Here is a 15,004-nt window from a genome sequence, read left to right as displayed (position 1 = left end):
CTTATTTCTGAAGGAAAATTGAAGAGTCAATTTTTCAAAATATTCAAGGGTCTTACAAAGCAGTTAAAGAAAGTTAGTCGGGGTTTCCCTGGTGGCTTAGCAGTAAAGAATCCTCCTGCCTACGCAGGAGATGCAGTTTCAATCCCTGGGTCAGGAAGATCCCCTGGAGAAGGAAATGGCAATCCTCTCCAGTATTCTTGCCTGGGAAATCCCATGGACAGAGGAGCCTGGCAGGTTACAGTCCATGGGGTTGCAAAAGAGTCGGACAGTACTTACTGACTTAACAACAGAAAGAAAGCTGACAACCTAATAAGAGAAAATGAGTAAATAGTCCCTTTACAGAAAAGGAAATGAAAAGGATGAATAAATGTATAAAATTATGCTCATCCTCAAATATAATTGAAAAAAATAACAGTGAGGGTTTTTTCCCTAATGGATTAGCAAAATTGAAGAGCATGACAATACCAACTGTAAGGAAAGATGTAATTAAATAGGAACTTGAATGCAATTTTTATGGAAGTATAAATTAATGCAACTGACAATATTTGTTAATATTTTAAAGGAATATACTTTTAGACCCAGCAATTAAGCCTCAGGAAACTTACTCATCAAATATATTCGAAAAGGACACAAAGATATGTATTCAAAAGTATTCATCATAGTACTGTGTTGATATGTAAAGATTGGAAATAACCCAGAAGTCCATTAATGTGAATATAGTTAAATAGATCATGGCATATTTATACCACAAAACAAAATCCATTTATTTTTAATGAGTTACATTTATATGTTCTGTGAAACCTCAACTAAACTACCAATAATGTCTAAGCCAAACCAGAAAGCCAGTAAAACTATAGAATTCAAATTAATAGCATTTCCTTAATGTGACAGATGATGTCTTGCTGAAACTAAATTGCCACTTGAACTATGCTTGCAGAACTAACAGCTTCAAGACGTTTTCTTGAATCTTATATGCCTATACTATCCTTTGATAACTTGATTCTTCCATCATTTTTATCTTGCATTGCTTGGCCTTCAGATAATATGTATGCCTCATTTGACCACCTCATGCGAAGAGTTGACTCACTGGAAAAGACCCTGATGCTGGGAGGGATTGGGAGCAGGAGGAGAAGGGGACGACAGAGGATGAGATGGTTGGATGGCATCACTGACTCGATGGAGATGGGTTTGAGTAAACTCCAGGAGTTGGTGATGGACAGGGAGGCCTGGTGTGCTGCGGTTCATGGGGTCGCGCAAAGGGTCGGACACGACTGAGCGACTGAACTGAACTGAACTGATGCCTCATTTAGACATATTTACATTTTTTTTTATTAGCTTGAGAGAATTGTAGCAGTAGTTCCATTTTCACATAGTCAAACCGGTCTTAATAGTTTAAGAAACAAAGCTAAAGTTTCATTCTACAAAACTGTCTTCTGATTGTAAATTTTCTCCACAAAAGAAAACCTTTGACTTTGTGTTCAGTAAAAGTATACAATTTTAATATAACAGCACACCCTGTTCTCATGTGATATCAGACAGCACTAACCAAATTAAACTCTACCACTTAAGGTGATCACACAGCACCTAAACAACGATAAATTGAAATGAAAATGCAAGTCCTTCAACCAAGTTGCATAACTCAATTAGAAAGCTGGCATCTGCATAATCCAGTATCTTCTCATTTTCATTTCTATTTAATTATCATACAAATGAAGACACAATTTTTCTTTCATTTATTTTTATTAGTTGGAGGCTAATGACACAATTTTTGATGAATTATGAACCTCTGAGACTATATGTGCTGACATTATTTGAATAACATTATAAGGTTTAAAAGAGAGATGATTATGATTTGAAGGCTTTAGTCTGTGATTTCAAATATAACATGAAATGCCCTAGGGTGTCTCAAAGGATGGAAAGTATTAAGATAATAAGGTAAAAAGGTTGAGGGTTCTTGAACTCCAGGGATTGCCCTGTTTACATCACTTTCAGGACCTCACCTTTAAATATTCCTTGGAAGGAAAATCATCTGTTCAGAACTGGGACATGAGAGAATGGGAATTTGTACCTTGAATTAAGTAAAGCAGAGAAGCTTGGCTTGGAGTGAAATTCACAGAATGACTCTAGTGAAGACCATGAGAAGCATTGTTTAAAAGCCTGCCTACAACTGGTGATGTTCTTCAAGAATGGCTATGCAAGCTATAGGAATCACTCCCTCTGGCACTTGATCCTCATTCCCTTTTCCAATGATTCCTCAGCCTTTTTCTATTTTCTCTCTGCTTTCAGGTAAGAGTAGGAAAGTCTCTGATGGACCTCAGGCTACATGTCTGCGATATAGGTTGGGGACTGGGTTGTGGGCATGGTGTTGGGAAAGATGAGCTTTGTCACTCTCTTACCCATCAATTTTTTCCTTGCTAGACTCCCAGAGACAGTTCTATTTCCAGTCTTCTCCTCCAGAATCCCAGCCCCAAATCCTCTTCCAAAATTTCTCCTTCCGGGATAAGGTTGTTTCCAGAGAGGTCACATGACTTCCCTCTTGCTGTTGAAAAACTCTGTTTGATTCTCCCCTGCCCTCTGCTATCAGCCCTTTGGTCTTCACTGTTCCCCCAGCTTGCATTTTTTTCCTACCATCTCCTCTTAAATAGGCAGGGAGCGGGAAGGATACTGGGAATCTTGCTTTGAGGAGCCCCTTCAAGAGTTTCTTGTCTGTGAACATGCTCTGGGTGTAGGAGATGTGAAGGAGCCTGATTGTATGATACCCTGTTCTAGGAAAGCTAGTACTGCCGCCTCCAATCCCCTTGATGAGTCAGAGCAGATGGAGGAAAGCTACAGTCAGCGCTGCCCTTCCAGTAGGAGGAGGACTCCAGCCTCCACTGCTGGGCCATCACACGTATGCCTCATATTCCAATAATCTCATGCGAGTCAGGCACGGTGACTTCCTATATGACCAGCCTCAGTCAGTATCCAGTTGGCCCAATACTTACTCTGTGACTCCTGTTGTTATGGTAAAGATTTGGGGGCTATGAGAGTAAGTATATAAGAATACAAAATACTCATGTGACTATATCTGTGATGTGTAGCTGTCTGTGTGTTTGTGTGAAATATTGCTTATGAAGTTGACTGAGTAGGTACACATAGCATCGTTATCTGTGTATGACAAGAAGTCATTCCCAAATTCGCAGTTGTGTGTACATAAGATTAACTCACTAAGAGAAGATATCTGGAAAGACCATACTGGTTATGACGTTATTAGGGCCTCCAAGGTATAAAAGATTCACTGCCTGTCTTTTTTGTTTGGGAAAATAGCCAGACTTACAGATCTCCTCCTGTAGCCCCTTCCTCCTTCTGCTTTTCTCCACATCTCTGGCTTCCTGTCCTCTATGCTCAGCCTCCCCTCCCTACTTTCTTCTAATTTATATTCCCATTAATATTTTTTCCCATCCATTTCTGCTTCCTCATTTTCTATCTGTATTTAAGAGAATTATTTAGCCAAATTGACAAAGTTATATGAAAATTTAGAGTGTAAAAGAATAATTTTCCCTGATCTTCCTTGGGATATAAATGATACTACATTTCATCTTATTTGGCTCTTTTTTTTCACTCATTTATTACTCTCTCTTTCTGCTTGGAGATTAAACCAAATTCTTCCCCAACCCACATATATACACACATGTATGTTAAATGGACAAATCCCACCTTAGATAGATAACCATTCTACATATATACTGTACAGTTTCTACCTGAATTCTTAGTTTTGCTGTGTGTTGTTTATCAATGTGATAAGGGTATTATTTAAAGGATTCATTGAGATACACACACACACACACACACACACACATGTTATTTTGCAGCCTACTTTTTTGATGCAACAGTGTCAGACATCTTCCTATGGAAAATATAGATCTACTTACCTTTTAATGGTTTAATTGCATCATCATCATCACCCTAATGGTAGGCGGACATTTCTTTAATGTAGTTGCCAGACATTGAGCAAATTATTTTCCATTAAGTTCTTAATTTAATGTTTATAATCATACAGTGAATTTGTGCTATGTCCATTCTACATTAAGGAACTGTCACATGCAAGCAAGAGATACTTAAATTGTCCAGGGATACAGAGTTAAGAAATGAGGGGAAAAGGATCCAACTTATCTCTGTGTGACTGAGACATCTTTACTCTTACCTGTTTCTCTGTGCTTTATTGATTACATTAAATAGTAAATCTAGAATTTACTTAACATATCACCCATTGTTAGACTTTAAGTGTTTTTTTCCTTCTGGAAAAAATTCTATATGTGAATATCATTTGAGACAAGGATTTTGAATATCTATAATGACTTCCAAAATATAAAGACCTAAAATTAGCATTGTTCAGAAAAAAGATAAGCCTATTTCAGAATTTTGTAATATTTTGAGATTACCTTCCAGAGAGATTTTGGTAAATGTACATGCTACATACTTCAAATCTGTTTGCCCCACTCTCCAATATGCATTGGGTGGCTTCAATCTATTTTCACCTTTGCTAATTTTCTTATACAGGATTATATTCTGAGTTGGCTATTGTTGAACATCTGCAAAATGATTGTTATATCTTTTGGTTTACATTTGCTTCCAGCAAGATGGCTAGTTCTATACCACTTATTTTATCAAGACTGAAAGTAGAAGCAGTAAAATGACTTTAGTTTAAAGCATCCTCAGTTAAATACTAAGGTTTTCCTATTTTCATACTTTTTCCTATATTGTAACTATGTGGCCTTTTAAAGAACAACTTTAAAGCATCACAGTATTAGAAAAGAAGAAAAATAAGTCACCCAAAATTTCAGTACCTGGAGTAAACTGCTCTCAACATTTTGGAAAATTTTGTTCAATATTTTCTATACATTTTGAATGTGTGTGTATGTGTGTGTGTGTGTGTGTGTGACTCTTTTGCAACCGCATGTTCTGTAATGCACCAGGATCCTCTGCCCATGGAATTTTCCAGCCAAGAACATTGGAGTGGGTTGCTGTTTCCTACTCCAGGGGATCTTCACCACCCAGGGATCAAACTTGCATCTCCTGCATTGGCAGGCAGATTCTTTCCCATTAGCACCTGGAAGATATTCTTTCTCTCTCTCACACCAATGGAAGATTATTGTCCCCATTATCATTATTGATAATCATTATTTGTAGGGTATAGAAGAAATGGGGCTCAGATAACACCTAGACAAGAAAATGGAAAAAAGAAAATGACAGACTTGACTTTGAAGCTGAGCCTGCTGAGAACAGGTAAGTTATTCCCTGTGGAATTTCAAAAATAACTGGAAAAGGAAATATTTCTTTGAATAACTACAAGAACTATGCTATACAGTACATCTCTAGGACTCATCTTGTGTAACTGAAATTTCGTATCATTTGACTAATACTTTCCCATTTCCTCCTCCCCACAGACCCTGGCAACCCTCTGCTTCTATGAGTTTGATTATTTTATATTCCTCATATAAGTGATATTATGTATTTGGACTTCTGTGTCTGGCTTATTTCACTTAGCATAAAGTCTTCTCAGTTTATCCATGTCAACACAAATAGCAGGATTTCCTTCTTTTTAAGGGTGAATAATGTTCCACTGTGTGTATATCCAACATTTCTTTATCCATTTTTTATTGAGGTATACTTGATTTATGATATTATATTAGCTTCAGGTGTACAACACAGTGATCCAGTGTTTTAATATATAGATTATACTCTAAATTTACTATAAAATGTTGACTATATTCTCTGTGCTGTAAAATATATCCATGTATCTTATTTACTTTATGCACAGTATTTGGTTCCTCTTAATCTCCTACTTCTTCCCGCTGTCTTTCTCCCCTTCAGTGACCACGAGTTTGTTCTCTAAATCTGTGAGTCTATTTCTGTTTTGTTATATTCCTTCCTTTGTTTTATTTCTTGGATTCCACTTATAAGTGAAGTCATACAGTATTTGTCTTTCTCTGACATATTTCACTTGATACCTTCTAGGTCCATCCATCTTGTTGCAAATGGCAGAATTTCATTATTTTTATGGCTAAGTAATCTTCCTTTGTGTGTGTATACTACATCTTCTTTATCCATTCATTTGTGTTGATGGATGTTAAGATTTGTTCTATATATTGATAAATTATGGTGCTATGAACATCAGGGTGCACTTATCTTTTCAAATTAGTGTTTTTATTTTCTTTGGATATATACCCAGGAGTAAAATTGCTGGATTATAGGATAGTTCTATTTTCAGTTTTTTGAGAAACTTTCATGATGTTTTCCATACTACCTGCTACAATTTACATTCCCACAGTGTTGAAGTGTTCCCTTTTCTCTACATTTTTACCAACACTTATTATATCTGTTTTTTTTTTTAATAATAGCCATCCTAACAAGGATGAGGTAATCATTGTGGTTTTGATCTACATTTCGATGTTGAATAGTGATGTTGAGCACTTTTTCAGGTACCTGTTGGCCATTTGTATGTCTTCTTGGAAAAATGTCTATTCAGTTCTTTAGTCCATATTTTAATTGTGTTATTTGCTCTCTTGGCATTGTGTGTATGATTTCCTTGTATACTTTAAACATGAACTTTTTTCTGTTGGACGGTTTGCAAATATTTTCTCCCATTCCACAGGTTACCTTTTCATTTTGTTAAGTGTTTGCTTTGGAATGTAGAGGCCTTTTGATGTAGTTTCTTTCACCTGTCTACTTTTGCCTTTGTTGCTTGTGCTTTTACTGTCATATCCAGGAATCATTACCACGACTAATGTCCACAAGTTTTCCCCCATACTTTCTTCCAGGAGTTAAGTCTTTATTTTGAGTTAATTTTTATACTGTGTGAGATAAGGGTCCAATTTAATTGCTTGGTGTGTAAATATCCAGTTTTCCAAACACCATTTATTGAAAAGACTGTCCTTTCCCCATTATATATTCTTGGCACCTTATTAACCATATATGTGGGGGTTTATTTTGGGCTCTCATTATGTCTGAATGTTTGTTTTTAAGCATTATTTCACTATATGACATGAGAATGCATTGTCTTGTGAATATTTTCTGAAATTTAGAGTATTTATTTAGAATGGATTCCTAAAGTTGGATTTAGAATTTGGGATAATGTTTGGGAGTGTTAGAAGATATTAGGCTTCAGTTCAGTTCAGTTCAGTTCAGTCACTCAGTCGTGTCTGACTCTTTGAGACCTGATCAATCGCAGCACACGACGCCTCCCTGTCCATCACAAACTCCCGGATTTTACTCAAACTCATGCCCATCAAGTCGGTGATGCCATCCAGCCATCTCATCCTCTGTCGTCCCCTTCTCCTCCTGCCCCCAATCCCTCCCAGCATCAGGGTCTTTTCCAGTGAGTCAGCTCTTCGCATGAGGTGGCGAAAGTACTGGAGTTTCAGCTTCAGCATCAGGCCTTCCAATCAACACCCAGGACTGATCTCCTTTAGGATGGACTGGTTGAATCTCCTTGCAATCCAAGAGACTCTCAAGAGTCTTCTCCAACACCACAGTTCAAAAGCATCAATTTTTTGGCGCTCAGCTTTCTTCACAGTCCAACTCTCACATTCATACATGACTACTGGAAAAACCATAGCCTTGACTAGATGGATCTTCACTGGCAAAGTAATGTCTCTGTTTTTTAATATGCTGTCTAGGTCGGTCTTAACTTTCCTTCCAAGGAGTAAGCATCTTTTAATTTCATGGCTGTAGTTACCATCTGCAGTGATTTTGGAGCCCAAAAAAATAAAGTCTGACACTGCTTCCCCATCTATTTCCCATGAAATGATGGGACCAGATGCCATGATCTTAATTTTCTGAATGTTGAGCTTTAAGCCAACTTTTTCACTCTCCTCTTTCACTTTCATCAAAAGGCTCTTTAGTTCTTCTTCACTTTCTGCCATAAGGGTGGTGTCATCTGCATATCTGAGGTTATTGATGTTTCTCCCAGCAATCTTGATTCCAGCTTGTGCTTCTTCCAGCCCAGCGTTTCTCATGATGTACTCTGCATATAAGTTAAATAAGCAGGGTGACAATATATAGCCTTGACGTACTCCTTTTCCTATTTGGAACCAGTCTGTTGTTCCATGTCAAGTTCTAACTGTTGCTTCCTGACCTGCATACAGGTTTCTCAAGAGGCAGGTCAGGTGGTCTGATATTCCCATCTCTTTTTAAATTTTCCACAGTTTATTGTGATCCACACAGTCGAAGACTTTGGCGTAGTCAATACAGCAGAAATAGATGTTTTTCTGGAACTCTCTTGCTTTTTCGATGATCCATCAGATGTTGGCAATTTGATCTCTGGTTCCTCTGCCTTTCCTAAAACCAGTTTGAACATCTGGAAGTTCACAGTTCATGTATTGCTGAAGCCTGGCTTCAGCTTGGACAATTTTGAGCATTACTTTACTAGCGTGTGAGATGAGTGCAATTGTGCAGTAGTTTGAGCATTCTTTGGCATTGCCTTTCTTTGGGGTTGGAATGAAAGCTGATCTTTTCCAGTCCTGTGGCCACTGCTGAGTTTTCCAAATTTGCTGGCATATTGAGTGCAGCACTTTCACAGCGTCATCTTTCAGGATTTGAAATAGTTTAACTGGAATTCCATCACCTCCACTAGCTTTGTTCGTAGGGATGCTTTCTAAGGCCCACGTGACTTCACATTCCAGGATGTCTGGCTCTAGGTGAGTGATCACAGCATCATGATTATCTGGCTCATGAAGATCTTTTTTGTACAGTTCTTCTGTATGTTCTTGCCACCTCTTCTTAGTATCTTCTGCTTCTGTTAGGTCCATACCATTTCTGTCCTTTATCGAACCCATCTTTGCATGAAATGTTCCCTTGGTATCTCTAATTTTCTTGAAGAGATCTCTAGTCTTTCCCATTCTGTTGTTTTCCTCTATTTCTTTGCATTGATCACTGAGGAAGGCTTTCTTATCTCTCCTTGGCTATTCTTTGGAACTCTGCATTCAAATGGGAATATCTTTCCTTTTCTCCTTTGCTTTTCACTTCTCTTCTTTTCACAGCTATTTGTAAGGCCTCCTCAGACAACCATTTTGCCTTTTTGCATTTCTTTTCCATGGGGATGGTCTTGATCCCTGTCTCCTGTACAATGTCAGGAACCTCCGTCCATAGTTCAACAGGCACACTGTCTGTCAGATCTAGTCCCTTAAACCTATTTCTCACTTCCACTGTATAGTCATAAGGGATTTGATTTAGGTCATACCTGAATGGTCTAGTGGTTATCCCTACTTTCTTCAATTTAAGTCTGAATTTGACAATAAGGAGTTCATGATCTGAGCCACAGTCAGCTCCCGGTCTTGTTTTTGCCGACTGTATAGAGCTTCTCCATCTTTGGCTACAAAGAATATAAGCAATCTGATTTCGGTGTTGACCATCTGGTGATGTCCATGTGTAAAGTCTTCTCTTGTGTTGTTGGAAGAGGGTGTTTGCTATGACCAGTGCATTCTCTTAGCAAAACTCTATTAGCCTTTGCCCTGCTTCATTCCATATTCCAAGGCCAATTTTGCCTGTTACTCCAGGTGTTTCTTCACTTCCTACTTCTGCATTCCAGTCCCCTATAATGAAAAGGACATCTTTTTTGGGTGTTAGTTCTAAAAGATCTTGCAGGTCTTCATAGAACCGTTCAACTTCAGTTTCTTCAGAGTTACTGGTTGGGGCATAGGCTTGGATTACCATGCTATTGAATGGTTTGCCTTGGAAATGAACAAGAGATCCTTCTGTCATTTTTGAGATTGCATCCAAGTGCTGCATTTCAGACTCTTATTGACCATGATGGCTACTCCATTTCTTCTAAGTTATTCCTGCCCACAGTAGTAGATATAATGGTCATCTGAGTTAAATTCACCCATTCCAGTCCATTTTAGTTCACTGATTCCTAGAATGTTGACATTCACTCTTGCCATCTCCTGTTTGACCACTTCCAATTTGCCTTGATTCATGCACCTAACATTCCAGGTTCCTATGCAATATTGCTCTTTACAGCATTGGACCTTGCTTCCATCACCAGTCACATCCACAACTGGGTATTGTTTTTGCTTTGGCTTCATCCCTTCATCCTTTCTGGAGTTATTTCTCCACTGATCTCCAGTAGCATATTGGGCACCTACCGACCTGAGGAGTTCCTCTTTCAGTATCCTAGCATTTTGCCTTTTCATACTGTTCATGGTGTTCTCAAGGCAAGTATACTGAATTGGTTTGCCATTCCCTTCTCCAGTGGACCGCATTCTGTCAGACCTCTCCACCATGACCCGACCGTCTTGTTTGGCCCCACACGGCACGGCTTAGTTTCATTGAGTTAGACAAGGCTGTGGTCCTGTGATCAGATGGGCTAGTTTTCTGTGATTATGGTTTCAGTGTGTCTGCCCTGTGATGCCCTCTCGCAACACCTACTGTCTTACTTGGGTTTCTCTTACCTTGGACCTGGGGTATCTCTTCACGGCTGTTCTAGCAAAGTGCAGCCGCTGTTCCTTACCTTGAACATGGGGTTGCTCCTCTCAGCCACCTTAGGAGGTCTTATATTAGGCTTAAGAGGTCTTAATACTACTCTCTTCCTAATCATTCCTCCCCTTAGAATTCTACAAAAGAAACATGAAATAATGAAAACTAAGATGCCACTTTTTATTAATCAGGTGAGTCTCTAATGACACTGAAGTTCAGAGCTCTGAGGAGCATGGATTGGGCTACGTGGTCTAGTCTTAAGTTCTTTTAAAGTTCCCTTATGGCTTAAATCCATATTGTATCATTGTATTACTCTCTGACTGGTGACATGATACAAAAGAACAAAGTGATGATGAGTACACCAAGGAACTAGTTAAAAATGAAAGAATAGAGCAAGTAAAGTTCTAAAGCGTGACCTTGTTCAAGGTCCATTAAGGGACATTAACAGTCCATTCTCAGGAAGAAGAGAAGAAAGAGAAGTGAGCATGGCCTTTTAAAGCACGATAACTCTACCTAGTAGTAAACATGGCCCAATCAACAGCCTCATGTTACAAAGCAGATTTTTACTCCTCCTGGGGAGAAAGGACTGGTAAAAAATAGTTTCTTCCTTATCCATACTACTGAGAACCAAAGCATGAGGATTTGAGTCATTTAATGTATTTGACAAAATTGTTTCTCAGAAATACTATGCTAACTTTCCTACTTACATTGTACAAAATTGACGTTTCTCTGCATTTTCATTATACATTATAGAGCTAATGAATCTGCCATTTATTAACTGGGTGATTTAACCTCTTTGTGCCTCAGTTTTCTCATCTGAAAAATAAGACAGTGTCTACTTCAAGATGTTATCAGGACAATAGGATCATATAAAACCCTTAAAGTAATGCCTGATCTGTGTTAAATGCTCAATAAAATACTAGTTATGATTTTTTGTTGTGACTTTTGCTATTAAAACCTCAGCTAATTTCCCAGGTGAAAGCTGTATCTCTCATTGTTGTAATTGTACTTAGTCATAATAATAATGATTTTCTTTTCTTGTAGTTAGTAGCTATTTGCATTTTTTTCTTTGTAAATAGTCTGTTCATATCCTTGGCCCATTATTTCTTAGACTCAACAATTTTCATAGTGTTTGATATAGAATCATAATGTAATAAAGTATTTTAAGTTTTGTCTGATATCTCCCTCAAATATTTTTCTCAGTTTGTAGTTTATCTTTTAAATGTATTCATGATGCTATTATCTCACTGAAGTCTTTCAATTTATGTTGTAAATTCGACACTTTTCCTTCAAGGTATTTTAGAAGGCTTTTGTGATTTTCAAGTCTAACCCTAATCATATATCACAACTTAAACCTATTTTTCCTTTTTTGTGTTGCTTTAGTTTTACTATTATATTCTTTAATCTAAATAGAATTGTCCTTAGTATTGATATGCTAAGGCTATATTTTTCAACCCAAGAAAAGCTTGCTGTTTTTTAAGAGGTCAAATTAAATTTGATGCCTGAAAACTGTTTCATGTTTTTCAAGCATGTGTTATAATTTAACATGTAGTGTTTTGAACAGTTAGTGGTACAGTTTTTACACACAGTGATAATCCTAACAGTATACACAGTCATTTCCTAATACTCTGTGTATAGCCATTTAGTAAAGTTCACATAAATTGTAATATCTTCATATCAGAACATATAAAACCCAAGAAGGTTTTAACAACATCATATTTTATCTGTAAATAAGTGGCACTGGGAGATTTGGGGAAAAAATAGAGTGGATTTAAATTGTAGCCAACTAATAAGAATAAAATATTCTACTTAGTATCAATTAGAACAAGCTGGAGAGCAGAAAGCTAGAAATATCCAATTAGCTTTTAAATTGAGCTTTAAATGAGCCTCTTCTACAGGTTGTTGTTTTAAGTCAGTCTAACTCTTTTCAATCCCATGGATAATAGCCTGTCAAGCTCCTTCTGTCCATGGGATTTCCCAGGCAAGAATACTGGGGTGTGTTGCCATTTCCTTCTCCAGGGGATCTTCCCCACCCAGGGATTGAAACTGTGTCTCCGCATGGCTGGCAGATTCTTTACCACTGAGCTACCTGGGCAGCCCAATAGCATAAACCCAAAGTTTGTTATTTATTTTTGTTTGTGCCAAACAGGGAAACAAGCATAAACCTCAATGGGAGAAGAAAACCACACTTCTGTGGCAGAATTTATCTTCCTTGGCCTTTCACAGGACTCACAGACCCAGATCCTGTTGTTTATTCTTTTTCTCATCATTTATCTGTTAACTGTGCTTGGAAACCTGCTTATCATCATTCTCTTCTTCATGGATTCTCAACTTCACACGCCCATGTACTTTTTTCTTAGAAACCTCTCTTTTGCAGATCTCTGCTTCTCTACCAGCATTGTCCCTCAAGTGTTGGTCCACTTCCTGGTGAAGAAGAAAACTATTTCTTTCGCGGGCTGTATGACACAGGTCACTGTCTTCCTTCTGGTCAGGGGCACAGAATGTGCTCTGCTGGCAGTGATGGCCTATGACCGGTATGTGGCGGTCTGCAAGCCCCTGCACTACCCCACCATCATGACCCAGCAAGTGTGTCTCCAGTTGACCACAGGGTCCTGGGCCAGTGGTGCAGTAGTGTCTCTGGTAGATACCACCTTTACTTTCCAACTTCCTTATCAAGGACAGAACATTATCAATCACTACTTTTGTGAACCCCCTGCCCTCCTGAAGCTGGCTTCAGCAGATACTTACATCACAGAAATGGCCATCTTTGCAATGGGTGTGGTCATCCTCCTAGCTCCTGTCTCCCTGATCCTGGTCTCCTACTGGAATATCATCTCCACTGTGATCCAGATGCAGGCTAGGGAGGGGCGGCTCAAGGCTTTTTCTACCTGTGGCTCCCACCTCATTGTTGTTGTCCTCTTTTATGGATCAGGAATATTCACCTACATGCGGCCAAATTCCAAGACCATAAAAGAGCAGGATAAAATGATATCTGTGTTCTATACAGTGGTGACTCCAATGCTGAATCCCATAATTTATAGCCTGAGAAACAAGGATGTCAAAGGCGCTCTCAGGAAACTGGCTGGAAGAAAGTCCTTTTCTCAGAGATGGTGATCTTTAGGTTTGACTTTTGCAGGCATGGTAACATCCTTAAAAGAAGAGCAGAATTTCAGTCAGCAGTTATGAATTAGGTCATTTCAGGAAGAAGGATAAAAGTAAGGAACACATTTCAGAAACTGTGCCTATAAACATAGAGAAGAAATAGAGGATGAAAAGTTAGGTTACTTCTTGGTTATGAAAAGGGTTAAGTGCTATTTTGAAGGCACTTTTGGTTAATCAGTTAACATGGACATGTTTGAAGCATGGTCACTGTTGAATCTAAGAGGTTTAAACTGGATTATCCTGAGATAACATCTAATATGAGTTGAATACATTATTTTAACATCAAAGACATTTCAAGTTTGGATGCCCCAGTCAGAAACCTAGGAAAAGTCTGATCAAAACAATAAACATGTTTGGAAGAGTCTTTACTACTAGGATCATTCATGGCCCACAGCATTCCAGTTGTAAAAACGTTCCAGAGGCAACGCTACTTCCTAGCTCATGATGTTCTTTTCTGAAAGCTCTGGAAAATTTTTTATTTCATTGCCCCAAATTTCATCTATCACAGATTATCAGAGTAAAAAGGGAATTCAGTCATCTAATCCAAACATATGCCTGAGGCTTAAACTACTCTATAATATTTCTATTAGTTATCCATCATTTATCTAAATAAGAATGATATAGCTAGCTCCCTATGCTCTAGGATCATTCCCTTTCATATATAGACAGTTTTTTACTATTAGAAAGATCTTCCTTCAGTTTTCCTATATTTTCAACCAACTCTCACTAGTTTTACTCCTAGAATAATTTTTCATTATCCTTCTATACTCAAACTGACTGAAGTCAATTTCTATATCTACCCAAATTCATTTCTCACAGTCAATCACCTGCTTGTTCTTTTAAAATTCCTTTATCTAACATTCTTTGGTACCCTACATTCATTCCGATCACCTTCCTTTGAATGATCCCAGTTTACCCAATGAATATTTCTTCTGAAAGTAAAATAGAATTAGAATTTTAGAAAATGGAGTTTACAAACTCTAGGCTGGTACCTCCATAAGCTTAGCTGTCTCTATATCTCACCGTGGCTCATCTTCTCTAGAATGGTCAATTCTGGAATCCACTTCAGGTTCTCATCAAGTCTTAATCCAAATAAACTGGCTGACAACTGCTTGGCTCTTTTACCCAAACTTTAATCAGTTACACATTTAGAGGAGATTCCATGGTCACCATTCCACAGTTACCATAAACATGGGTCAGGAACAACATGCCTCAGATTGATTTTGCAGTAGAGTATCTCCCCAGTGAGGAGATATCTAGTAGCTAAAGTTCTTATTTCTTTCATTCATGTATCCATGCAATCATTTTAAAACCATTTATTAAGCTCTTATTTCATTTTATCTTATCCAACTCTGAGTGTATCCAATACACCCAAAGAAATGACTGA

At 38.0% G+C, this 15,004-nt stretch overlaps 2 protein-coding genes across 2 annotated transcripts in view; both read left to right on the top strand.

The window, feature by feature from the left end:
* Positions 1-15,004, top strand: part of ZNF215 (zinc finger protein 215) — a 92,923-nt gene that overhangs the window by 52,512 nt on the left and 25,407 nt on the right. The window lies entirely within an intron of this gene.
* Positions 12,583-13,569, top strand: LOC133062624 (olfactory receptor 2D3). Its single transcript, XM_061152219.1, has one exon. The coding sequence runs from the start codon at positions 12,625-12,627 to the stop codon at positions 13,567-13,569; it is 945 nt and encodes a 314-aa protein (XP_061008202.1). The 5' UTR covers positions 12,583-12,624.

This window comes from Dama dama, chromosome 1 (assembly GCF_033118175.1).
Source record: "Dama dama isolate Ldn47 chromosome 1, ASM3311817v1, whole genome shotgun sequence".
Lineage (NCBI taxonomy): Eukaryota > Metazoa > Chordata > Mammalia > Artiodactyla > Cervidae > Dama > Dama dama.
Note: the sequence above shows the minus strand (reverse complement) of the source record. Positions and strands in the feature narration are given on the sequence as shown.

Coding starts and splice junctions, on each gene's coding strand:
- LOC133062624 (XM_061152219.1), top strand. CDS start 12,625: ATGGGAGAAGAAAACCACACTTCTGTGGCAGAATTTATCTTCCTTGGC.